Source organism: Felis catus, chromosome B1 (genome assembly GCF_018350175.1).
Source record: "Felis catus isolate Fca126 chromosome B1, F.catus_Fca126_mat1.0, whole genome shotgun sequence".
In the NCBI taxonomy this organism is placed as follows: domain Eukaryota; kingdom Metazoa; phylum Chordata; class Mammalia; order Carnivora; family Felidae; genus Felis; species Felis catus.
This window is the reverse complement of record NC_058371.1, coordinates 169937593-169965514: the sequence shown is the minus strand read 5'-3', so window position 1 is coordinate 169965514 and position 27922 is coordinate 169937593. Positions and strand designations below refer to the sequence as shown.

The window sequence follows — 27922 nt, the reverse complement described above, 5'->3', positions numbered from 1 at the left end:
ACATCAGTAGAACTTAGCACTGGTTAAGTATTTTACTGTCATTTTTTGTATAATCTTGTTGGTAAGATTGTTTAGCCCATCCCCTGTATTGTCACATTCTGTTATCACTGACCATTATGTGGAATTTACAAAAAGCCCTTTGGAAATACAAAAGCAAGTTTGGGTTGTAATTAACCACTTAGTAAATCTGATTATAAATTATGGTGCAAAGTCACATAGAATGTTTTGAAGATTTTTTTTTTCTGAATGTTGAACAAGGCTCTTAAAAAGAAACAAATGTTCAGGATCCCAGGTTTTCATCGAAGTGTTTACTATTACCCACAGAAAATAAACTGAAAGGATAATGCGACACGTGCCAACATACATAGGAGTTCTGACAAGAGTAGATGAAGTCGATGAAGGACTGCTGGGAGCAATGGGAAGACTAAACTGAGCAGGAAGGCACATGAACGCCTCTCGAGGCGTTCAAATTAAAAAAATTTAACACTCCCAGTCTCACAGTGTGGGCCCAGTTCAGCCTGTGGTCTTCCTGGCCAGTACATACTTTAATAGTGAAAGACTCTGTCCCAGACCTTCTTTGACTTCCTGCCTTGGGAAATAGGGCCAGATTACATTAATGCCAAGAACTCATTTCTTTTGCTGAGATCCTTTCCCATCTCTTTCCCTGTGCTCCATCCTTGTTATAGACCTTGTCCCTGACCCACATCCCTTTTGGTAGAGAAAATACTGAAGTTTGAGCCATGCAAGTCTTCAATCTTATTCATACTCCCTTGCCAACAATTTTCAATTTTGACCAGAGATAGGAAGGGAAAGGAGACTGGGTGTCTCTCAAGTAGGGGGAGAACCTCAGGCCCCTGTGGCCTAAGGCTTAGTTCCTTTCCCCATTTGTCTGAGGTACAGAAAGACAAACCAGGAGAAGGAACTTCTCTCTGAGGCCTAGAGCTCAGCTTACGTGAAAATCCCCGAGCACTTTTGGAAGGCATATGGATAAACCATCGTTCCACAGATGCCTCTATATTTTCCTTTATTCTGAACTTAGCCTTTATTTCCATTTTTCTCTAAGTACCTTGGGACATCTCATGAACCTTTCTTTTGGTAGTGTCCTTAGTACTTGCTCCATTGTTCCATTACATTTACCCTGCAAAACCTCAACCTCCAAAAGTAACCCCTCCCCCACTTCTCTCTCATAGCGTTCTCTATTTTGCCTTTCCACGTATACTTTTACATCTTTTAAACTCTTACTCCCTTCTCTCTAAATAAACTTAAAAAAAAAAAAGAGAGAGATGGGAAACTAATGGGATGCAGGGGGCAGGAAAAGATCAGGGAGAAAGGATGGTTAGAAGGAGATGGTGGAGAGGTGGGGCGCCTTAGAAATGGGACTGCTGTCTATCCAAGGTGGACTGTGATAACGATCTGATAAGAGATTCCATGGGAAAAATAAATAAATGCTGTGCCATATCCTCTTGGCTCTTTTCAAAATCTCTCCAGTTTTCTTTTTGGTTGATGGATTCAACCAACTTACCAGCACAATGTTAAAGCATGATCAAGCATGTGCAAATATATACATCAGGCATAAGGTCAGAAAGTCCACAAATGGTAGTTACAGTCTTGAGATATTCTCTTAGTTTCCTGGGGCCTCAATTTCCCCATTTGTAGAATGTGGCCAATAGAGAATTATTGCAAGGATTGAAGTGAGCATATTTGTACACTGTAGCAGTTTGGGCAAATAGCTACATTGTATATGGTTCTCATTTTACTTTAGGAGATTCTGGGACTCTTGGAATTTAAAAAACTTCCTTCCAGTCAGTGTTTAGTTAAATCTTGCCTTATCCTGTTTTTTTTTAAGTCAACACCTTTCTGGGCAAAAAAGAAAGTGGACTTGTTAAGAGAATCCTCCACCCCATTAAAATATAAAATACAAAGTCTTATGTTGACATTTAGATTTTTTTTTTTTTTTTTTTTTTACTCTCACAATTTCAGGGATATAAAGATTCATGCAAGGGACAGAAAGTAAAAATGCTATGACCATAGCAAATCAGATCAGCTTCTGGAATTGTGAGAGCTCTCTCCACAAGTACATCTTCAAAATCAGTAAATGATTAAAAGTTCTCTCTAAAACATGCTCCTTGTAAACTATCCCAAATGAATGCATGAAAAGGATGCAAAAATAGCCTAAGAAATGCTCAAAACTAAGTTTATCTGTAATATGTGGAGAATGAGGCCCAGAATTACAATTCTCTCTTCTTTAGGGAATCTGCCAGAAATTGGGAGTGACTTCATTTATCCCAAGGGTGACACCTCGAAGTTGTGGAGATGAGACCATTATCATTGGAAAAGGCAGTAGAGCATGGCCAAGCTCTGGGCCTCTGGAAGCCTGACAGACCGGGTTGCAGTCAATTCTCAGCCCTGTGATTGGTTTCTCCTATAAAATGGGGTTACTGGGGCGCCTGGGTGGCTCAGTCGGTTGAGTGTCTGACTTTGGCTCAGGTATTGATCTCGCAGTCCATGGGTTTGAGCCCCACGTTGAGCCCTGTGCTGACAGCTCAGAGTCTGGAGCTTGCTTCTGATTCTGTGTTTCCCTCTCTCTGCCCCTTCTCCACTCATACACACTTTCTCTCTCTCTCTCTTAAAAGTAAATGTTAAAAAAATTTTTTTTTAAATGGGGTCACTAAGACCCCATGCATTGCAAGACGATAAAATGAGCTCCAGCGGTGTTTAGCACGGTGCTTCACACACAAGGGCTTAAAACATTTTTGCCGTTGTGATCATCATCATCTAGAATTTAGAAGAGTTCTGTGGAGTGTTTTATTGAATAACTTGAGTAGTTAACATAATTCCCATTTAACTATATCCCAAGCAGAAAATAACTATAATTACTTTCCAGGTAGTGTTTAGTAATCATTGATGTTTGTATCAGTGGCCACCTCCCATTTTCTCCCCTACCCAGGTTCTATAAAATTTTCAGTTGTCAAGAGGTTACATGAATTGTGACATAATAGTAAGAGCACAGAATCAGATTTCAGTAGTAACTACTTCATACAGATCTGTGACCTTGGGTAATGTATTTAACCACGCTTCACATCTTTTCTCTTTTGAAAAACAGGTAGTAATACAGGATCAAAATCATTATGTATGATGGGACAGAGTTTTCTTCTCTGCCACTCCCTCCCATTTTCTAGAATGCTTATTTTAATTTTTTAAATGTTTGTTTTTGAGAGAGAGACAGTGTGACCCATGAGAGGCACAGAGAGAAGGAGACACAGGCTCCAGGCTCTGAGCTGTCAGCACAGAGCCCGATGTGGGGCTGGAACTCATGAACTGAGAGATCATGACCTGAGCCAAAGTTGGACACTTAACTGACTGATCCACCCAGTCCCCCCTAGAATGTTGTATCTTAAGGCTACATTATTAGAAGGGTGTTTTAAAAATAATGTTACCTAACATAGTGAAGGAGAAAAAGTAACAATGTATCGAGGAAAGATCTAATTGCATTCAATATTTTATCTGGGAGTTGAACTCCCATAAGGTCTTTCCCCTTCTTCATGCATACTCAAGTTCTGGAATCTGCCCACAACAATAATAGAAGTAGTTGGAGCAGAAAAAGACAGCATTCTTTGGAGGCAAGACCCAAGAAAAACGAGCTGAGATTCTAAGGAAAGAGTGAGTATATCAAAAAAACTAGGAGGGATGCCTGGGTGGTCCATCCAGTTAAGCGGCTCTTGATCTCAGTTCAGGTCTTAATCTCAGGGTAATGAGTTCAAGCTCTGTATTGGGCTCCATGCTGGGTGTGGTGCCTTCTTTAAAAAAAAAAAAAAAAAAAAAAGGACTAAGGGACTGTATGGAGAAGCAATAGAAAGACAATGCAAAGTACAAATGCAAGCCATGTATGTAATTTTAAATTATCTAGCAGCACATTAAAAACAGTAAAAAGAAACGTGAAATTAATTTTTGTAATGTTTTATTTAACCCCCTATATCCAAAATAATATTCAGCTGTTAATAATTATTAATATATTTTACATTCTTTTTTTCATATTAAGTCTTTGAAATCCAGTGTCTTTTTTATTCTTATAGCACATCTCAATTCAGAGTAGCCATATATCAAATACTTACTCTCTGTATATGACTAGTGGCTACTTGATTGGACAATGCAGGTATTGAAGGTATGAAAGAGATTGTAAGAGATTCACTGGTGACGTGGCATTGGCACATGTTGCTCCCCCAGAGTCTAGGAGTATGACTCCATGGCTGTGAATGGAGTTGAGGGGCCAGCTGAATAGGGTATAAAACGACTAATCTCTGCTGGCTTGTGGACTTTGTGTGGTTTAGATTACATGGCCTGAAAGTGAAGTTGGGATTGAACGTTCTTTGGGGTTTTGTGTGTATGTTAAATTGGCCAACATTAAGACTGTTCTAGATTAAACCACCCTTCTTTTCCATAATAGGGTGTATTAATCTACTCAGGCTGCCAAAACAAAATACCATTGACTGGATGGCTTAAACAACAAAATTTCTCAGATTTCTCAGGCTGGGAAGGCCAAGGTCAAGGTGCCAGCAAGGTAGATTTCATTCTGAGGCCTTTTCTCTTGGCTTGTACATAGCCACCATCTCACTGTATGTTCAGGTGTGTGTACGTGTAGAAAATGAAATATCTTTGTCTTCCTCTTACAAGCCCACCGGTCCTATGGGCTTAGGGCTTGCCTTTATGATTTAACCTTAATTACCTCCTAATACAGTCACATTGGGGGTTAGGACTGCAACATAAGAATTTGTGGAGTGAGGGGGCGGGGGAAACAATCTGTCCACAGCATATGGACTTAGCGTTTAAGATACAGATGTAGATAATATTTCACGACTAAGAAATAAAAGTGAAACCTGGGAGATGGCCACCTTGTAGTGTAGCTGTGGTACAGCACTTTCATCTGTGAGTTAAAGGATCTGGGGCCATGTTCAAGGCTGGCTCTCCAGGAGCTGACCCGAGGCAAGTCACTTATGTTTCTAGATTTCAGTTTCCATATCTGTAAAACAGGGAATTACCGTTCTCTTGAAGTGGTTGTGAGTTTAAATAATGGTTGTTAGAGTGCTTTGTAAACTCTAGTGCTATGTGAATTTTTGGTGATGTTATCAAATTACCATATCCTACATACACATAGTACTGAAAAAAAATTTTTTAAGGTTTTTAAGTAATCTCTACACCCAACGTGGGCCTCGAACTTGCAACCCTGAGATCAAGAATCGCTTTCTCTACCCGACTGAGTCAGCCAGGTGCCCCCACTGAAAACATGGTTTAAATGACTTCAACACAGTAATGATGACATACATCATTACATGTGTCAGATAGTGTTAATGCTAAAGCTCTGTATTAATGCAAGAGGGTTTCTACTACCACCACTGTTGAGAATACATATATTTCTGCCTTTTGATTCTTAGAAAACACATTATGTTATATATGCTAATTCTATATGTCAGAAGCATTAAGTCATCAGAATGTCCGCAAACCAACCTGTCAATAAATGGTGTCAGTTATACCTTCAAAATATATCCAGAATCAGACTGTTTCTCTTCACCCGCCTCCGTTACCACCATGGACCAAACCATCTTCATCTTTCACCTCGTTTGTGACAGTAGGTTCCTCATTTTTCTCTTGTTTTCTGCTTTTACCTGTTTCCTTCCCATATGTCTGTTTTCAATGCAGCAGACAATCTTATGTGTCTCCTCTGCTGAAAACCTTCAACGTTCCCACTCTCAAAAGCCCCTGCGGTAACCTGCCAGCACCTATTGGATCACTCTCCTCTTGGTCCTCAGCTGCTACTACTTTTCCCCGTGTTCAGTGTTCCAGCCACACTGGTTTCCTTGCTCTTCCTGGAATGTGCCAAGTACACTCCTGCTCACGGGCACAAGTACTCTTTGTGTCCCTTCTACTTAGAATGCGGACCTAGATACCCATTTGATTTCTTCCTTTACATCCTTCAGATCTTTATTCAAATGTCATCTTGGTCAGAGCTTTCCTGACGGCCCTATTTAAATGTGCTACACCTCACCCCTGGCATTTCTCCTCCTTACCTGCTTTACTTTTCTCTATGGCACGTCTTGTCTTGTGATGCTTATCATATGGTATATAGCATTATCATATATTTACTTTATCATCTGTCTCCCCTACCAGAGTGTGAGTTTTATTAGGATAAGAATCTGTTCCTGTTTTATTGCATTGCTAAAAGCCAGTTCCTAGAACACAGATTGCACTCAATAAATACACGCTGAACGTTTGAAACAAAATCCACCCTAGTTAAACAGAAAAGGATCCTTTTTCAAAGGAAAAAATCTGGAAGTAGAGAATCAAGCTTGGAAGCTATAGAACCAGGAATGATGTAGTTTCCATTGGAGACAGTCATCACTATTGTGGGGTTACGCGCCAGAACTTCTGTCCCCACTACCTGTGAAAGCTGCATATATCTTGGCCTCACACCTCTTCCCTTGCACAAAATGTATTCCATGAGATGCCTTGCTTTTCCCATCACTTTTTTCAAATGGATGTCTCTGTCACATCTGTGGGTCCTAGCTGCAAGGGGGCCTGGAAAAGCAAGTTCCAGCTTTCTATCCTGGGGAGGTGGACCCACAAGGTGGGAAATTCCCCCAGATACTGGAATTACATCAAAGATATGCTGGGTAGACAGAAAGTATGATAAATGTCCTTTACTGGTACTGAACTCTACCTACCATTAAAAAGTTCCAGGGGCACCTGGCTGTCTGAAGAGAGTTTATGACTCTTGATCTTGGGGTCATGGGTTTGAGCCTCACAGTGGGTGTAGAGATTACTTAAAAACAAACAAAAAACCTTAAAAAAATTGCAAAAGAATTTAATAAAAAAAATTCCATGTCAAGGGAACTGAATTTAGATAGAAACTTTATTTTTAATCTAGAATTTTTTTCTTTCTTTGTTTTTTTTTTTTTAATCAGAAGCAATTCCTAAAACTGCCCCAACATGGCAAGTAACTGTTCCATACAAACACACGCATATGCTTGGAAGGAGCAACCCCGCAAAGAGGTGTGCTCTAGCAAGGAAGGTCAGGGCCACTGTTGGCAGCCCCTCCACAGCCAGCCCAGGGTCCTGTGGGCAGAGCAGGCCAGTGGGCATGAGGAATCCTGGGGGTGGGGGTACTCAGCCAATGGCTTTGGGGTGGCTGGAATTTGTTTCTAACAGCAACTGCTAAATGATCTGTTTTCAAATTTATTTTTCTTCCTTCCTGATTCTGTCTCTAAGCTTTATCAGTTGCATATTTTCTTTCTCATTTCACATCCTGATAAGTAAAAGCCTGGAGTATGGTTCCCATCGTGAACTTGTACTTCTTGGCCAGAGGGTGGAGTGAGTAAACTCTGATGCTTTACTTATGGAAAAGGAATGGTGTGAGCCCATCATCAGAAAAAGCAGTGAGGGCATAAAATCCCGGGCTGCCTCAGAGCTTTTCCTCTGTCACCAGAACTACTGTATTCAGCCACTATGTCAGTGAGTAGCCTGCTGCCCAGCCCAGTTCAAATATATTAGATTCTAGGACTCGTCTTGATTCCATTTAACCACTTTTCCTCATACCACTTTTTTTTTTTGCAATATGGGACAGGAATGACTCTCTCGAATTATTAGATATTTAAGTGTAGAATTCACTGTCCTTAGCACACACTTCCGTTGGTGAAGTAACATGTAGCAGAGGCTACCCTGCGAGTTAATGAATAATTATGTTTTGTATTATGTTTTGTATTCTGGCCTCTGATTGCAAGTCATTTGTCCCAGCCACCTGGGGCTTGGTAATTATTTCTTTGACACTTTCTAAAATGTTTTTAGCTTTAAGAAAATATATTTTTGCTGCTTATTTTTTTACTTCATTTGTTTAGTTCTTTTCTATTTATTAAATTCTTCCATTTGCTTCAATTCTTTAGAATGTCTCCTGGCTCTTTATGATCTATTTCTGTTTAAGTATGTAGAAGAATGTGAAAGAATTATTCCTTACTGTGAAGAAGCCAAAGCCACAGTCAAGCTTGTTTACCATCTTATAGGCACAGTTTAGGCCTCAGCTTTCAAGGGCATATTTTTGGCTTGTTACAAAGCATGCTTTGGCTGCCCTTCTCCAAAGTCTCCTCCTCCTTAACCAGAAAACAGGGCAGGGACCAGATTCTTTTCTTCCTTTTTCAGTTTCTCTGTAGCTGCTTATGCCCTGATATGGCATAGCCAAAACACCAGAATTGACTCAATTTGACTCCTTTTTTTTAGGGCTAAAAAAAGGTAAAGATCTGGATTTTTAGAAAGGACAAATAATGTAAAATTTCATACAAATTTGATACACACACACACACACACACACACACACACACACACACAGATTGATGTCAGACAAAAGTACTTCTGGCAAGCTATCCAAAGACAAGAAGTGTTGGAGGTATCAGGAGAAAGTGTAGGATTGCTGGGGAGAACAAAGAAGCTCTAATGAAGCATGTCTATGCTACGGAAATGTTTGGTGGAAGATGGTTTCACAAGAGGCTAAGAATAAAAAACAAGACTCTGGCCCTGTTTATCTTTTCACCTTCCTGTCCCCACGTGTATAGATATTTGAGGCAAGAGATAGGAAATATTGTCTCCCAGTCCTCTCTCCCTGATTCCCCAAAGTGATGCTGAAGTGGGAAAGTGGCTTCAGACATGGACAGAGCTGGTTCATGGTAAGGCCAGAGTTAGGAGGGTATTTATGGAGAAACGGGAGGAGATGGTGGCAGAGGAAATGGAGTGGAGTGCTGGGGACAGAACATGTAGATTCCTAAAAGAAAGGGAAGGGTCTCTAGAGCCTGTGAGAGCCTTTTGGTAATGTAGATCAAAGTCACATAACATTTAAGGGGAAAAACATACTTTTCCTAGAGGAATTATGTATATGTTTATTGAGAGAGAAGGAGAGCTGATTAGAAAAAGAAGTAAAAGTGGACTGAAAGTTCTCTCTGTGGGGTGGAAATTGTAGAGATTTTACAGAAATAACCTTAATTCCTTATCTCTCTGAAGGAGCCTGTGGACTAAAGGAGAATTAAGTTACGTAGTTCTTACAGTTTGGATGCATTCACTCACTTACCCACATACATTGTATGTCCCATGCACTATATTGTACACTAGACACCAAAGCTTGAAAGGTGAGTAAGAAACAATCCCTGTCTAAAGATACTGGGGGAGACAAAACTGTATAACCAGTTTGAGAATCTCAGCTCAAGAGGCATGTCCCTGAAAGTGTCATATTTTCTATTCTTGGTACTTTGCTGAACTTCATTGTTTTGGGATAGCAGCCTCCCTGTTTATTAGACTCTTAATTCCAGGTACTGAGATTTAGTCCTACTCATTTAAAACATCAATCTCATAATTTAATTTAAAAATACTCACGCCCCTCCAGGGTAGACTAGACCTGTGGATCCAGCTCTCTTTACACACACCTCTTCCGTGTGCTTCCTCCTCTGGTGGTGTGGTCAGGAGCTCAACAAGGAAAACAGGTAATGTCTTAAGTGCATGAGTGTGGTAAGGTTGCTGTCCCCTTTCTGTAGGTCCCTGTGGCTTATCTAGTTCCTTGTCAGTGAGTGCACATGGGGATTCCCAACAGGCCCCACTGAGGAGAAATTCAATCCCAAACAGCTCCCTGTGTTTTGATAGCTCTTTATAAGACTTGCTGTATCCATCAGCTGACTCTTACCTCCAAATTTATAGCGCTGGGATAGATCACCAAGCTTGGTGGTTAAGCAAACATCCAAATGGGGATGGAGATATCCCTTCCTTTGTCTTGAAGACACTACAGAACTTTACAAGTACCACAGCATAAGTGAAAATTTCTAAAATAGAACACAAAAGATATTAACTATTAGTGAAATAAATTGATAATTTGGAAAAATTGATAATTTAACATGAAGACCTTCCTTTCTCCAAAGACACCACTAAAAAATGATAAGACAACTCACAGAGTGGAAGATGATATCTGTAATACACATATCCAACAAGGGACTTGTTTCCAGAATATAAATATCAAGAGCTCATACAAATCAATAAGAAAAACACAGACAACCTAAAATAAAGGTGGGCAATAATCATCTTGACTAGGATATGAAAAGGATATCTAACCAGCCAATATACATTTGAAATTGTATCCAGCTTCATTTATCATCAAGGAAATGCAAATTAAAACTACAATGTTATACCACTCCATACCTCCCATGAGGTTAAAAAAGAAAAAAAAAAAAAAAAGGATAGTAGCAAATGGTGGTACAGTCATGAGCAAACAGAACTTCCCCATACTGTTATTGGGGGTGTCTATTGGTAATTGGTACAACTACTTTCGCAAACTGTTAGCAACTGCTAAAGCTGGAAGTCTGCATACCATATGGCCCAGTAATTTTAGTCCCAGGAATATGTCCATCAGAAATGCATACACAGGTCATTGATAATTTGTAATAGTCTTGAACTAAAACTACCCAAATGCTAATCTGCAGTAAAATGGGTACATTGTGGGATATTCACACAATACAATCCTATATAGCAGTGAGAATGAACATAACAATATGAATCCCACAAACATAACGTTTGAGGTAAAGAAACTAGACTCTTTCATATGTAGTATGAAAGAACACATAGTGTACAACATAGAAAGTCTCAAACGGGAAATTAATCTCTGTTAGGATTCGTACTACCTTCGGGGTGGGAGGGGAGTGACTAGAAGAGAAGCTTCTGGGAAGCGGGTAATGCTGTGTGCTGATAACACAGTGTTGTTCCCTAGTTAAAATCCTTAGAGCCGTGCCCATAGGATTTGTGCTTGCTTCCGTGTATTATACTTCAATAAACAGTTAAAATTTTAAGAGCCTAATGAGAATTTCTTTTGGTGCCCCCACCTGTGGCTTTGGGGAAGAAGTTTAACTCTCTCCACCAATGCTGCCCTCCCCCAAAGTACCAAATCTACATGCCCTCAGTCCCCAGCTTATTTTTCTCAAGGATAAAGATTATCAAACATTTCAGTCTCCTCTGTCCCCAGGAGTATTTAGTAATTTGATTTTCCCAGCTAGAATACCTGTAATCCCCTGATCACTAACCTCTGAGGAAAGGAGCCAGGAGTGTATGGAGAAAGATAAGAGCTAAGAAGGTAAGAGTTAGGACCCAGGAATATGGTCAACATTGGAGAAATTCTTCTTATTCCTGGATGGAAGTGGTAAAGGGTGAACCTACTGAGTGCAAGTGGAGTACTATATGGTTATTTCACATAATAATTGTGATTAAAAAACAAGTTAATTCACAGAATAATGTAGGGGAGAAAACCTATCAGAACAACCAACCTGTGCCTCTCCCCACCGCACCCTATGGTCACACACGTACGGATTTGGAGTTAGAGGACCGGAGTCTGATTCCATGTTCTAGCTCATCCTTGCTGAGTGATCTTGGGAAAATCACTCAACACCTCTGAAAAATGGAGAGGGGGATTAGCAGCCTGGTCAGAAACATATCAACTTCACATTTCACTTTCTCTACTTATGCAGACGTTTGCTATATATGCAAAATATGTGCAGACCCACATTGCTTCTGACCATGCTTGTACAGCAGGGAATGATACCTTTGAGTGTGGCCAGTCTTCCTTTTACCCACATGTAAAACATTTTCTTTTTCAAGTGTTCAGGTGGGCAAGCTCCCTCCTCCTTCAATCCTGCAGGCCAAAAGCAACACGATGCCGACACATATATATGTTCAAAATTAAATTTGTGTTCTTAGTATGCCTCATGATAGAACCACTCACTTTATCTTCTAATGGATTATCTAAGTCAATTTTCCACATAAACGGTCAAGTTTGTTTCGAATCACTGTTTTCCCAAAGCTATAGACAAGATGAAACCAAGGAACAGTCAGCTTAATTACAGCCAATTTCTGAAAGATGTGGGAACTCCTTCAGAATTAATGGAAAACTTTGCAGGTGTTGTGTATGGTAATAATCAAATGACACTTCTTTCCTACATCTATTTCCATCCATCTGACTTAATAGTTACCAAATTTAGGCATCTATTTATATCTCAGATCCTCATGAAACTCAATTAAAAAAAAATGTTTATTTTTGAGAGAGTGTGAGTGAGGGAGGGGCAGAGAAAGAGGGAGATAGAGGATCTGAAGTGGGATCTGTGCTGACAGCAGAGAGCCCGATGTAGGGCTCAAACTCACAAGCCATGAGATCGCGACCTGAGCTGAAGTTGGACACTCAACCGACTGAGCTACCCAGGCGCCCCAAAAATTCAGTTTATTTTTTTGAAACTTAATATGTTGATCATACATAAAAAAAATATGGGGAAATGCTCTCTTGACCTGTATTTCAGAAAACAAGATATCATTCAAATCTTTTAAGTTTTTAAAAAAAATTTTTTTTAAATGTTTATTTATTTTTGAGAGAGACAGAGACAGAGTGTGAACAGGGGAGGGGCAGAGAGAGGGAGACACAGAATCTGAAACAGCCCAGATCCCGATGCAGGGCTCGAACTCACAAGCCATGAGATCATGACCTCCTGAGCCAAAGTCAGACGCTTAACCGACTGAGCCACCCAGGCACTCCTAAGTTTATTTATTTTTGACAGAGACAGAGTGTGAGCATGAGCTGGGGAGGTGTAGAGAGAGAGAGGGAGACAGAATGCGAAGCAGGCTCCAGGCTGCCAGCACAGAGCCTGACGCCGGGCTTGAACTCACAAACTGTGAGTGAGATCATGACCTGGGCCAAAGTCAGACGCTTAACTGACTGAGCCACCCAGGCGCCCCTGTTGTCATTCAAATCTTGAAAGACCCTACATTTTCTTCCAAAGGATAAAACTGTTTGACTTAGAAAGTAAAGTGTGGTGGTTAACAGCAAGATCTCTGCCTTAGTTTCCTCATCTATAACTTACTTAGGTGTTATGAATAAGATAATGCACACAGAGGGTGTGGCAATTACCATATGATTGATATTTTACCGCTACTAATTTTTAAAAAATAAACCCAACGTGAGGTTTGAACTCAACCCCAAGATCAAGAGTCACATGCTGTACCAACTCAGCCAGTCAGTCAGGCATCTCTCTAATACCACTATTTGAAATTATATGTCTATTTAAAAAGTTTGTCTCCTCACATAGAAAAATAAACTCCATGATGTTGGATTCTTACCTGTTTACTACATCTAGGCAGCTGCTGAATGTGTCTGAGGTACAGCAGTAAGGCAACGTCTCTTGGTAGACCTTGGTACTTTGCTTTACTGCTGCAAAGTCTGCAAAGGATGGGATTTCTCAAAGAATTTAGGGTCAAGGGAAATTCTAAGGAACTCTAAAACTGACATTTCCTTAATTTTCAGCACTTGGGGAAATTTTGAAGACTGCCCAGCAGGACAAGTATGTTATGAAAACACATCATTGTATCTAACATCAAGGTGTAAACACCAAGACAGCTGCAGAAGTATTTTATTTGTTAAGTTTATTTACTTTGAGAGAGCACACGGACATGCTTGAGCAGGGAGGGGCAGCCCAAGCTGTCAGCAAAGTGCCCCCCTTGATCTCATGAACTGAGTGCTCAATCTCATGAACCGAGTGGAAATCAAGAACTGGACGCCCAACCGACTGAGCCCCTCAGGGACCCCTGGGTAAGTATTTTAATCTAAGGCCATGAAGACCTTATTACGTGATCCAGCATTGTGAGGGTTTAAACAAGGTAACACAGCAAGATCTGCTTTATTCTTCAAACTTATTTGGCAAGTCAAGGCTTCTGGAGGTTTATCAAAATTAATACAGTATCCACTATAAGAAACCAGGGGCTACTTTAAGAAATCCAAAGCAGGTTAGCATTATGGCAAAGATTAATGGATATTTACATACAATGACTATAAAGTTAGAGTTAAGCCTTTATGTATTTTATATCATGGAGTTGAATTTCTGTTAAAATCTATCCACAAAGAAGAGACAAGAACTTTCTAGTAATATTCTGATTTTTTATAATCTTGAGGTTATGAATACTTAACCTTAATGTATTAAACTATGTTTGTCATGGAAGTTAAATTTGCTTACCATTCTTGTGATAATTTATTCACTGTGACCCCACCAAGCTGGTTATACTTATCTTAATTAGCATAAAAGGCTGTAGATTCTCTCAAAATTAGGGACAAACTAATTTACTTCCCTTTGAAAGAGCTATTCTGTAGGAACATAGTTAAGCTACTCAGATTGATTTCAAAACAAACGACAACGCATTCCACTCTATTTGCTGTGCTGGCGGTTGTTTTACCCCCTCGGAAACAGCAATGTACAAAACCCAAGATTCCGTGATGCTTATTTTCTATTCCGAGCAAATAAAAAAACAAAACAAAACAAAACAAAACAAAACAAAAAACTACATAGAAACTTTCAAATAGTGATAAGCGTTTTAAAGAAAAGTATACAAGGCAATCGGGTAGAGACTAACCAGCCCTACTCCAGCCAGCGTAGTCAAGAAAAAGCGTCTCTTGAGTTTGAGCTAAGATCTGAATGAGCATGTCAGAGGTCAACACCGTGGTGAGTGTTGTTCCGATCTTTCTAGAACCAGACTGACTCCTGTTCCGATGTCTGCACATCTCCGCTTAATCCACCTCGAACACATTAAAGTCTTACTTTATTACATTACACACGGGAATCCGAGGTTCAGAGGTAAGTAAGGCAAGTACCTGCCTTCACGTACTCTGGCTACACACTGGTGTGTTAGAGGAGAACGACGTACTGGGGCAGGGTTTGGAGAGTACTGAGTTCGACACGTTAGCCGCTGCTTGAGCTCATCCAAGAAGGCTCCGGAGAGAGAGGTTAAGTAGGCCACCATCCTTCCTTCCCACCTCTCTTCCCATTTCCAACAGCATGGCCCACGTTTCGAGCTCAGAAATAGAAGCAGGCAGACGCCCGAAAAGGCCCTGTCACTTCTCCCACGGTTTTCCTAGCTGTTAGGATGCAAACCACTCAGGCGATGACTTCCAACTAACAGGAAAAAGTACAGACGCAGAAAAAGCGAAGAGGACACCCAAACCCCGCAGCATCCCCGCCCTGCGCACGCCGTGGCGTCACGGTTTGCGGAGGCAAGGCCTCTCGATTCGTGCTCCGAGACTACGTCACTTCCGCTGCCTGCGCGCTCTGCGGCGCTAAATGTTGTTACTATTTCCGGGTCATCCAGGCCGCCTGTGGCGGCGCAGGCGTGAGTATTAGCAGGTGTCCGGTCTATGGAGTCAGTTGTTGCCGGCGGCGTCGCGGAGGCAGGAGGTGGTGTCCGAATAGGGGCCTTTGCCCCGCCAGGATGTTACCGGGCTTGGCCGCCGCCGCTGCGGCCCACAGATGTAGCTGGTCCTCCCTGTGCCGGCTCCGTCTGCGCTGCAGGGCGGCGGCCCACGGCTCCAGCGAGCGCCAGGGTGAGTGTACCGGCCCGGCCGCTGACTCCGCGGCAGGTGACCTGGAGGACCAGGCCGGTCTCGGCGCTTCGCCTCGGGCAGTTCGCCCGCTTGCCCTTCCCCAACCCCCTCACCTTCCTTCCGGGTCTCCGCCTTTGCAGTTCGGCCCGCCCAGCCCGCGGGGTTTCTGGAGAGGTCTCCCAGACCGTGGTTTCGCTTCTGGCCCTAAAACGACCCCCGCGGAAACTTGCGGGTGGCTCTCGGGCCTGGTCGCATGCATGAAGCCAACCACTTTGTACCAGATGAAACGCCACGTTTGCATCGCAGTGTCCCCGGTGACAATCTCTTTCCTTTCGGACAGTGAGAAATTGCTGACTCCCCAGAGTGCCTGGGGGTTTCGAGCTCACCAGTTCCCTTTGAGCGCTTTTGGCCAAGCAGGTTTTCTTGCCCTGCCCCTTTTCCCATATCTCCAACTTTTGTCTTAAATTTCCCGAAAGTAGGGAGGATTGTGGGGGGGAGTACTCATTATTTACGAATCATTCTTGAGTATGAGCGTATGACCGTGCCACAGTCATTGAATGTACCCAGTTTGGGACTGAAAAGCAAGAGAACTCTTCGGTTCTGTTGAACAATCTTATTGGTGAAAACGTGTGTACTGGAACAGTAACTCAGAAAAATGTGGTTGACGCGAATTTTTATCCCTCTCCTTCAGCATTCTTTTCTGACTCAAATTTAAGTTGTGCCACAGTTTCCAAGATAGTAGGGAACTTTTCAGTTTTAGTAAGGCTTGTGTCTGTTTTTGCTATGGCTTGACATGCTGTAGCTTGATTCTCCAGAACTGATAGGAACGAAGAGGGAAAAACAGAACCATATCCACCCCGAGTCTAATTCCTCAGATTCTTGAGTATGCAGAGTATTTACAGAAACATTTCCCAAAAGCTCATGTTTGAAAAACTTTGTAGCATGTTTGTGACCTCAGACTAGAAGTTAGAACTTGTAGTCACGTCATTCAAGTTGATAAGTAATATAAATTAAAGTAATGCCTAAGCTGTGCAGATAAAATTGGAATACATCAGTGTCTTTTATTTGCAATGAATGTATAAACTGGCTCTTAAAATTTCAGAGGAGTTAATTTTAACGTCACTGTTCTTGGGGCTTTTTGGTGGTGATAGAAAAGTTGAGTTTTTCTATATTGGCAGTATAGCTGGTTCCCTAATGAACAGAATGAATCATCTGATTATATCATACTCCAAAATCCCCAAGTAAACCTTCTAGCCGAGTTGATTCTTATTGCCAAGCAATTTTGGCATTTTACACTTAAATTAGGTATATTGGCTGTTGAATTTAGTCTAAACTGCCCTTTAAGTGTTAGTTGAAAGGATTTGAAATAGTGTAATTGGTACTCCCTATTCTCTGTAACTGTCATCGTGTCCAAAATTATGTACTCTTTGTCTCATCCATCTGTGAACCACAGATAATAATACCTATTTCATCAGTCAGAATGACTTTGCAAAGTTCTTTGGAATGTTTATCACCAGGAAATTAAAATGTGTTTTCACACTTAAAAAACATGTAGTAGGTTTTAAAAATAGCCTTCTTTGTGAAAATTTAGTTCCAGAAATACCGAAACAATTTTTAAAAGGACAGCAGTTATGGTAAAATTTTAAAAAGCATTTAGAAAAAGGGTACTATTTAAGTTGGATGCATGTAAGAAGAAAAGGATATTTGAAGAACTTTTGGGGAAAAATTCCAAAAACATATTTTTCTTTGTCAAGAAAAAGTTTATGCTTCTAAATTCCTGTGTGGTGGAGGAAAAACTTACAAAGAATAAGGAGAGAAGGAAGCCTTAAGGGAAACAATTGCCTTATTTGCATACTTAGAAATGAGAAATGCCTGTACACTGAAAGCTCAGTTTCTAGGGGATAAGGAAAACATTGTAGAGCAGCACTGTCCAAAAGAAAGATAATTGAGCCATGTATGTAATCTTGAGTTATCTGATGGCCAAATGTGAAACAGTAAAAAACAGATAGTGTTAATTTTAATATATTTTAGTTCTTGGGTTTTTTTCTAATATTTATTTTTGAGAGAGAGTATGCGTTAGTGGGGGAAGGGCAGAGAGGGGAACAGAGGATCTGAAGTGGCCTCTGATAATAGAGAACCCGATGCGGGGCTCAAACCACAAACTACGAGATCATGACTTGAGCTGAAGTCGGACTCTTAGCCAACTGAGCTACTCAGGTGCCCCAGTTTTAATATATTTTATCCAGTATTTTCAGAATATTTCAATATGCAATCAAGATAAAAATTGAGATATTTTACATTATTTTTTGTACTAAATCTTTGAAGTCCAGTGTGCATTTTATGTTTAGCACATCTTAATTCAGAATAGCCACATTTCAGGTGCTCAGTGGACAGTGACTACTGTATTGAACAGTGCAGTTATAAAGTTAGTATCCCTAATTTATAAAGAATTTTTACAAACCAGTGTATCTTGCAGTAAAAAAATGGGCAAAATAAATAAATGAAGAGTTCATTAAAGGAGTTCAAGTGGCCAATAAAAATGCAAAAATCTACCATACGTACCAGTAGGCATGGAAATATTAGTTTAAGGATTTGCTACTCATTGCCTGTAGCATATTGGCTAAGTTTTCCATAATGATGCCTCATACGGAGGGTACAGGAAAGCAGGAACTTTCTTACTATTCATTGGGACATACAGTTGAACAGTGTTTTGGAGGTCAGTTATTCTTTATATAAAAAGAATACAAAGGGGTCACCTGAGTGGCTCAGTTGTTTAAGCATCTGAAAGGTCTTAGGTCATGATCTCATGGTTTATGAGTTCTAGCTCCACATCAGGCTCTCTAGTGTCAGCACAGAGTCCACTTCAGATCCTCTGTCTCCCTCTCTCTCTGCCTTTCCCCTGCTCATGCTCTCTCTCAAAAATAAACACTAAAAAAGAAAGAAAAAAAAAAAAAAAAGAACTAGGGGCACCTGTGTGGCTCAGTCCAGTAAGTGTCCAACTTCAGCCTAGGTCATGATCTCACGCTTCCTGAGTTCGAGCCCCTCGTTGGGCTCTGTGCTGACAGCTTGGAGCCTGGAGCCTACTTCAGATTCTGTGTCTCCCTCTCTGCCCCTCCCCTGCTCACACTCTGTCTCTCTCAAAAATAAATGAACATTAAAGAACAAAAAGAACTTTAGAGGTGCTTGGGTGGCTCAGTTGGTTGAGGTCATGATCTTAGGCTTCGTGAGATCCAGCCCCATGTCTTGGGATTCTCTCTCTCCCTCTCTCTGCCCCTCCTCTGCTTGTGCTGTCTCTCAAAATAAACATTTTAAAAAAACAAAAACTTTAAAAGTTTATACTTTCTGACCCAGTGATTCTATTTAACATGATTTACTTTAAAGAAATAAGCAGAGAGGTATTACAGTGTGTGCACAGGTTCATTATTCATTATAATAAATTGATGACATTTTTAGTTATGGAGAGTTGGAAACTGAAATATATTATGGTGCCTTTATTATGCACTGGTGATGTATACAACATTAAAAAAATCAATTGAGGACAATATTTAGTGACATGAGAAAATGCTATTGTACTATTAGGTAAAACTAGAAAAAATGTACAGTAAGAATATATGCTGCTCCTGTCAGTGGAGACAGGAGAGTGGCAGAGACAAATAGAATCTCAGGCAGGCCCTGTGCTCCTCACTGGGCTCCATATGGGGCTCCATCTCACAAACCATGAGATCGTGGCCTGAGCTGAAATCAAGAGTTGAACGCTCAACCAACTGAACCACCGGGCACCCCAAACATAATCCTTTTAAAGAATAAAAATGTGACTTAGTTTCTGTAGTTAATATTTCCTTTTTTTAAAAAAGTTCCTCTGACTTTGCATGGGGCACTTATTTTATTTTTTCATATATTTATGCCTCACCTCATTTGACAAAAATTTGAGATGGGAGGATGCTCCTTTAAGTACTGCATATCAAATTAACAGATACGTGCTTTTGCTTAAATCTGAGGTTTAACAGAAATGTAGTTTTAAATAAAAAATTAAATTTTTGTATTTTATTCCTGTCTCTAATCTGGTAGTATTTATTACCCTAAGGAAAATAGAGTGGAAGTTTTCACTTTTGTTGTGCCTCCTCCCCCCGCCCCACTTTGAATAAGTTATAGGAACAGCTATTTGCCAGCTATAAAAGACCATTTTGGCAGGCTGACAGCATAGTTCTGTATAGTTCAAATTTATGATAGGATGTGTTAACTGAAAGATGATGCTAATCCTACTGTGTGCTTCATAGGTTTTTGTGAGTTGAGGTTCAGTTCAGCAAAGGGTGCCAGGCATTGTAGTTAGTGCTGAACAAGACAGACCTTCATTGGGCAGACACTAAGAATGAGAAAACATGTCTAAGTGCTGCAAAAGATGATGGGCTAAAAAGTAGCTAGCAGAGGCCATTTCATTTAGATCTGCTAAGGAGGTGGTGACTGAGTCAAGGCATGAAAAATGAAAATGAACTAGCCACGTGAAGATCTAGGGTGAAGAGCAGTCCAGGTAGAGCAAATAGGAACCCTAAAGACCATATAGTAGCGTTCAGGAGCAGAGAAGAAAACTGCTGTGGCTCGGGGAAGTGGGCATAGAGTATGAAATGAGGTTTGAGAAGCATCAGTGCCTTTTAGGCCATAGGTTTTAAATTTTTTTTTTTTTTAACGTTTTATTTATTTTTGGGACAGAGAGAGACAGAGCATGAACGGGGGAGGGGCAGAGAGAGGGGGAGACACAGAATCGGAAACAGGCTCCAGGCTCCGAGCCATCAGCCCAGAGCCTGACGCGGGGCTCGAACTCACGGACCGCGAGATCGTGACCTGGCTGAAGTCAGACGCTTAACCGACTGCGCCACCCAGGCGCCCCGAGGCCATAGGTTTTAAAAAAGGGCAATATTTACAAAATATCAGTCAGACTACTGTGTGGAGAATGGATTAAAAAGGGGAGAGTGAGTAAGGACATCATTTGGGAACTATGACAGTTATCTAGGCAGGCAAGGCTGTGGCTAGGCCATGGTGGTTAGCAGTGGAGATGGAGAGAAATAGATGACTTTGAGGTATGTTTTGGAATATAAATTAGAAAATATGATGATGCAGGGAAAGCATTTAAGACAATGGCGCTTGGTAAACCCTAAATATATTAGATACTGTTTTTACTTTTCTAAGCATATATTAACAAGAATTAAGGGCAGTAGAGATGTATACCAATAGGCAGTGTAGGAAGTTGCCAGCATCTCATATTTACTTAAAAAAACAATATTCTTCCCTGTTGCTTACTGTGTTCTGGAGAGAAATCACATCCGTTATCGTTCTCTAGGCTGAGCTACCTGATCTAGGTCACACTTTTGCTTGCCAGATGATTCGTCACAGAAGGTTTTCCTGTGTTTTTGGCTAGCTGAAAGCGTAAGAGTAAACTAGATAGTGTCAGTATTAGTAGTAATAATATTAGAAGTAATTTGGCAATGAATGTATTTCTTAGTTTTTTAAATTTTTGGCATTTTTTTGGAAAATACAGAAAATTATAACTTATCAAGTAAAAACTATATATAATCTAGATATTTCACCAGTCACATTTTTTTTTTCTTAAGTAGGCTCTATACTCAGTGTGGGGCTTGAACTCAAAACCACAAGATCAAGGGTCACATGCTTTACTGACTGAGCCAGTCAGGTGCCCCCACAAGTCACTTTTGTTGTTGTTGTTGTTGTTGTTGTTCAAGTTTTTATTTATATTCTAGTTAACATGTAGTGTAATACTGGTTTTAGGAGTAGAATTTAGGGATCCATCACTTACATATGACATCCAGTGCTCATCACAACAAGTGCCCTCTTTAATATCCGTTACCCATCTAGCCCATCCCCTCACCCACTTTCCCTCTAGCAACCTTCACTTCGTTCTCTATAGTTAAGAGTCTCATGTGATTTGCCTTTCTTTTTTTTTCTCCTTCACGTATGTTCATCTGTTTTGTTTCTTAAATTCCACGTGTGAGTGAAATCATGTGGTATTTGTCTTTCTCTGATTAACTTGTTTTCCTTAGCATAATATACCATAGCTCCATCCACATCGTTGCAAATGGTAAGATTTCATTCTTTTTGATGGCTGAGTAATATTCCATTGTATATGTATATACCACATCTTCCTTATCCACTCATCAGTTGGTGGACATTTGGGCTCTTTGCATAATTTGGCTATTGCTGATAATGCTGCTATAAACCCTGTGGTGCACATGTCCCTTCAAATGAGTATTTTTGTATCCTTTGGGTAAATTCCTAGTAGTGCAATTGCTGGGTTGTAGGATAGTTCTATTTTTAACTTTTTGAGGAATCTCCACACTGCTTTCCAGAGTCACTGCACGAGTTTGCATTCCCATCAACAGTATAAGAGGGTCCCCTTTTTCCACATCCTTGCCAACATCTGTTGTTTCCTGTGTTGTTAACCATAGCTATTCCGGCAGGTGTAAGGTGATATCTCATTATAGTTTTGATTTGTATTTCCCTGATGATGAGTAATGTTGTGAGCATCTTTTTATGTGTCTATTAACCATCTGTATGTCTTCTTTGGAAGAATTTCTATTCATATCTTCTCATTTCTTCACTGGATTATTTGTTTTTTGAGTGTTTGGTAAGTTCTTTATAGATTTTGGATACTAACCCTTTATCCAATATGTCATTTGCAAATATCTTCTCCCATTCCATAGTTTGCCTTTTAGTTTTATTGATTGTGTCCTTCAGTGTGCAGAAGCTTTTTATCTTGATGAAGTTCCAAAAGTTCATTTTTGCTTTTATCTCCCTTGCCTCCAGAGACGTGTCTAGTAAGAAGTTGCTCCGGCCAGTGTTAGAGAGGTTGCTGCCTGTTTTCTCCCATGGCATTTTGATGTTTTCCTGTCATCCATTTTGAATTTATTTTTGTGTATGGTGTAAGAAAGTGGTCCAGTTTCATTCTTCTGTCTGTCGCTGTCCAGTTTTCCCAACACCATTTGAAGAGACTGTCTTTTTTTCCATTGGAAATTCATTCTTTTCTGCATTGTCGCAGATGAGTTGATCATACAGTTATGGGTCCATATCTGGGTTTTCTATTCCATTTCATTGATGTACGTGTCTGCTTTTGTGCCAGTGTCATAGTGTCTTGATGACTACAACTTTGTGATATAGCTTGAAGTCTGGAATGGTGATACTTCCTGCTTTGCTTTTCTTTTTCAGTATTGCTTTGGCTTATTTGGGGTCTTTTTTGGTTCCATATAAATTTTTGGGTTTTTTGTTCTAGCTCTTTGAAAAATACTGGTGGCATTTTGATAGGAATAGCATTAGATGTGTAGATTGCTTTGGGTAATATAGACATTTTAACAATATTTGTTCTTCCAATCCATGAACATGGAATGTTTTTCCATATCTTTGTGTCCTCTCCAATTTCTTTCATAAGTGTTCTGTAGTTTTCAGAGTATAGATCTTTTACCTCTTTGGTTAGGGTGATTCCTAGGTTATCTTACGGTTTTTGGTGTAACTGTAAATGGGATTGATTCCTTGAGTTCTTTTTCTGCTGCTTCATTATTGGTGTAAAGAAATGCAACGGATTTCTGTACATTGATTTTGTATCCTGTGACTTTGCTGAATTTGAGTATCAGTTCTAGCAATTTTTTGGTGGAGTCTTTTGGGTTTTCTACATAGAATATCATATCATCTGTGAATTGTGAACATTTGACTTCTTCCTTGCTGATTTGGATGCCTTTTATTTCTTTTTCTTGTCTGATTGCTGAGGCTAGGACTTCTAGTACTGTATTATGTTAAATAACGGTGAGAGTGGACATCCCTGTCTTGTTCCTGCCTGTAGAGGAGAAGCTCTCAGGTTTTCTCCATTGAGGATGATATTAGCTGTGGGTCTTTCAGATATCGCCTTTGTGATTTTCAGGTATGGTCTCTCTATCCCTACTTTGTTAAGGGTTTTTACCAAAAATTGATGCTGCATTTTGTCAAATGCCTTTTCTGCATCTGTGGAGAGTCTCATATGGTTCTTATCCTTTTTTTTTTTTATTAATGTGCTGTATCACATCGATTTGTGAATATTGAACCACGCTTGCAGGCCAAGAATGTATCCCATTTGATTGTGATGATTGTGGAGAATAATTCTTTTAATGTGCTGTTGGATTTGATTTGCTACTAGCTTTTTTAGAATTTTGGATCCATGTTCATCAGGGACATTGGCCTGTAATTCTCCTTTATAGTAGTTTGATTTTGGAATCAAGGTATTGCTGGCTTCATAGAATGAGTTTGGAAGTTTTGCTGCTACTTCTATTTTTGGACCAGTTTGAGAAGAATAGGTATTAATTCTTCTTTAAATATTAGGTAGGATTCCTGGGGCACCTGGGTGGTTCAGTTGGTTAAGTGTCCAGTTTCGACTCGGGTCATGATCTCATGGTTCGTGAGTTCAGGCCACGCATTGGGCTCTGTGCTGATACCTTAAGAGCCTGGAGCTTGTTCCAGATTCTGTGTCTCCCTCACTCTCTCTGCCCCTCCCCTGCTCATGCTCTGTCTCTCTCTCTTTCTCTCTCTCAAAAATAAATAAACATTAAAAAAAAATGTTTGCTAGGATTCCCCAAGGATGCCATCTGACCCTTGACTTTTGTTTGTTGAAAGATTTTTAATTACTGATTCAGTTTCTTTGTTGGTTATGGGTCTGTTCAGATTTTCAGTTTTGGCCGTTTATATGTTTCTAGGAATTTATCCATTTCTTCCCCATTGCCCAATTTGTTGGCATATAATTTTTCATAATATTCTCTTTTTAAAAATTAATTTTCATTTAAATTTAAAGTATTCCACATACAGTGTAGTATATTGGTTTCAAGATTGGAACCCAGTGATTCATCACTTCCATATAACACCGTATGCTCATCCCAGTAAGTGCCCTCCTTTAATGACCATCATCCATTCAGCCCATTCCCCCATCCACCTGCCCCCCTTCAGTGACCCTCAGTTTGTTTCTGTATTGAAAAGTCTCTTATGGTTTGCCTCCCTCTCTTTTTATCCTTCTCATCTCCTGTGTTTATCATTTTGTTTCTTAAATTCCACATATGAATGAAATCATGACATTTTTTTCTCTTATTTTGCTTAGCAGTGCTCTCTAGTTCCATCCATGTTGTTGCAAATGGCAAGATTTCATTCTTTTTGATCACCAAGTAATAGTCCATTCATCTTTTTTATCCATTCATCAGTTGATGGACATTTGGACTCTTTCCATAATTTGGCTATTGTTGATATGCTATTAACATTGGGGTGTATGTGCCCTTCAAATCAACATTTTTGTATCCTTTGGATAAATACCTAGTAGTGCAATTGCTGGGTCATAGGGTAGGTCTATTTTTAATTTTTTCAGGGTAGTTCTATTTTTAATTTTTTCAGACAGAAATAAAAGGCATACAAATTTGGCAAGGAAGAAGTCAAGCTTTCACTTTGCATAGATGACATGATACTCTACGTGGAAAACCCAAATGATCCACCAAAAAACTGCTAGAACTGATCTGTGAATTTAGCAGAGTCACAGGATATAAAATCAGCATACAGAAATCAGTTGCATTTTTTTAATTAAAAGCTTTTAATTAAAATTTTTTAACGTATAATCATTTTTGATAGAGACAGAGTGTGAGTGGGACAGGGGCAGAGAGAAAGGGAGACACAGAATCTGAAGCAGGCTCCAGGCTCTGGGCTGTCAGCACAGAGCCTGACATGGTGCCTAAACCAATGGACTGTGAGATCATGACCCGAGCCAAAGTCAGACACTCAACCAACTGAGCCACCCAGGCACCCCTCAGTTGAATTTCTATACACCAATAATGAAATAGTAGAAGGAGAAATCAGGGAATTGTTCCCATTTACAGTTACCATTTATGGTATATAAATGGTATATAAACCATTTATCTTATGGTTTATACCAAAAACCATAAGATACCTAGGAATCAACCTAACCAAAGAGATAAACGATCTGTATGCTGAAAACTATAGAAAGCTTATGTAAGAAATTGAAGAAGACACAAAAAGTGGAAAAACATTCCATGTTCGTGGGTTGGGAGAAAAAATATTGTTAAAGTGTCTATACTACCTAAAGCAGTCTACACATTCTGTGCAATCCCTATCAAAATAACACCAGCATTCTTCACAGAGCTAGAACAAGCAACCCTAAAATTTGTACAGAACCACAAAATACCCCAAATAGCCAAAACAATCCTGAAAAAGAAAAGCGAAGCTGAAAGCATCACAATTCCAGACTTCAAGCTGTATTACAAAGCTGTAATCATCAAGACAGTATGGTACTGGCACAAGAACAGACACATAGATCAGTGGAACAGAATAGAGAACCCAGAAATGGACTCTCAGATGTACGGCCAACTAATCTTTGACAAAGCAAGAAAGAGTATCCAATTGAAAAAAGACTGTCTCTTCAGGAAATGGTACTGGGAAAACTGGACAGTGACATGCAGAAGAATGAAACTGGACCACTTTTTTTAAAAATTATTTTTAATGTTTATTTATTTTGGGGGGAGGGAGGAGGGGCAGAGAGAGAGAGAGGGAGACACAGAATCTGAAGCAGGCTTCAGGCCCTGAGCTGTCAGCACAGAGTCCAATGTGGGGCTCAAAATCATGAACTGTGAGATCATGACCTGAGCTGAAGTCAGACAACTAACTGAGCCACCCAGACACCCCAAAACTGGACCACTTTCTTACACCATACACCAAAATAAATTCAAAATGGATGAAACACCTAAATGTGAGAGAGGAAAACATTAAAATCCCACAGGAGAAATAGGCAGCAACTTCTTTGATTTTGGCCACAGCACCTTCTTACTAGACATGTCTCTGAAAGCAAAGGAACCCAAAGCAAAAATGAACTTTTGGGACCTCATCAAGATATAAGTCTTCTGCATACTGAAGGAAACAATCAACAAAACTAAAAGGCAAACTATGGAATGGGAGAAGATATTTTCAAATGACATATTGGATAAAGGGTTAGTATCCAAAATCTATAAAGAACTTATGAAACTCAACACCCAAAAAACAAATAATCTGGTGAAGGAATGAGCAGAAGACACGAATAGACATTCTTGCAAAGAAGACATCCAGATGACTAATAGACACACGAAAAGATGCTCAACATCATTCATCATTAGAGAAATACAAATCAAAACCACAGTGAGTTACCACCTCACACCTGTCAGAATGGTTAAAATTAACACAGGAAACAACAGATGTTGGTGAAGATGTGGAGAAAGGGGAACACTTTGGCACTGTTGGTGGGAATGCATACTGGTGCAGTGACTCTGGAAAACACTATCAAGGTTCCTCAAAAAATTGAAAATAACATAATATTCTCTTTTAATTGTATTTCTGTGATATGGTTGTAATCTCTCCTCTTTCTTTCTTTTTTTTTTTTTAATATTTCTCTCTTTTTTTTAATGTTTATTTTTGAGAGATAGACAATGAGCGGGGGAGGGTCAGAAAGAGAGGGAGACACAGAATCCGAAGCAAATTCTAGGCTCTGAGCTGTTAGCACAGAAGCAAGTTCCAGGCTCTGAGCTGTTGTTAGCACAGAGCCTGACATGGAACTTGAACCCACAAACCCTGAGATGATGACCTGAGCCAAAGTCAGATGCTTAACTGACTGAGCCACCCAGGTGCCCCTAATCTCTCCTCTTTCATTCGTGATTTTATTAGGGTCCTTCCTCTTTTCTTTTTGGTAAATCTGGCTCAGGGTATACCAGTTTTACTCCTTCTTTCAAAAACCAGCTTCTAGTTTCATTGATCTGCTCTACTGGGTTTTTTGTTTCGGTATCATTTATTTCTACACTAATCTTTATTATTTCTCTTCTGCTGGCTTTAGGCTTTATTTGTTGTTCCTTTTCTAGCTCTGACAGGTGAAGGTTAGGTTGTATATTTGAGACTTTTCTTGCTTCTTGAGGTAGACCTGTATTACTGAATGCTTCCTTCTTAGGACTGATTTTTCTGCATCCCAAATGTTTTGGACTGCTGTGTTTTTTTCATTTGCTTCCAGATATATTTTAATTTCTTTAATTTCCTGGTTAACCCATTCATTTTTTAGTAGGATGATCTTAACCTCCGTGTATTTGTGGTCTTTTCCAATTTTTTTTTTTTTTTTATTGTGGTTGACTTCAAGTTTCATAGCATTGTGGTCTGAAAACATGCCTGGTATGATCTCAGTTTTTATACTTGTTGAAGCCTGATTTGCGACGCAGTATGTGATCTACTCTGGAGAATGTCTCATGCGCACTGGAAAAGAATGTGTATTCTGCTGCTTTAGGATGCAGTGGTCTGAATATATCTGTTAAGTCCATCTGGTCCAGTGTGTCATTCAGAGCCTTTGTTTCCTTGTTGAGTTTCTGCTTAGATGATCTGTCCATTGTTGCAAGTAGTGTGTTTAAGTCCCTACTATTATTGTGTTGTTATCAATGAGTTTCTCTATGTTTGTCATTAATTGATTTATGT

At 39.9% G+C, this 27922-nt stretch overlaps 1 protein-coding gene and 1 long non-coding RNA gene across 6 annotated transcripts in view; one reads left to right on the top strand and one right to left on the bottom strand.

The window, feature by feature from the left end:
• Positions 1–18: 18 nt before the first annotated feature.
• On the bottom strand, positions 19–15016 carry LOC109499194. 4 transcript variants are annotated; one of them, XR_006597126.1, is made up of 4 exons: positions 13171–15016; positions 11334–11457; positions 9710–9845; positions 19–9495 (listed from the first exon to the last, which is right to left on the bottom strand). It is a non-coding gene; the product is annotated as an uncharacterized LOC109499194 (long non-coding RNA). The 4 variants fall into 4 exon arrangements; XR_006597125.1 differs by lacking the exon at positions 13171–15016 and adding an exon at positions 11609–12180; XR_002741899.2 differs by lacking the exon at positions 13171–15016 and having other exon boundaries at positions 11334–12180.
• A 127-nt stretch (positions 15017–15143) lies between these two features.
• The window catches only part of SLC30A9 (solute carrier family 30 member 9), an 85228-nt gene continuing 72449 nt past the window's right edge, over positions 15144–27922 (top strand). The window contains exon 1 of one of the 2 annotated variants that reach the window (XM_045056435.1): positions 15144–15207. In XM_045056435.1, coding sequence (XP_044912370.1) covers positions 15159–15207 — 49 coding nt within the window. In that variant the 5' untranslated portion in view covers positions 15144–15158. The other variant, XM_023253156.2, reaches the window with a different exon arrangement.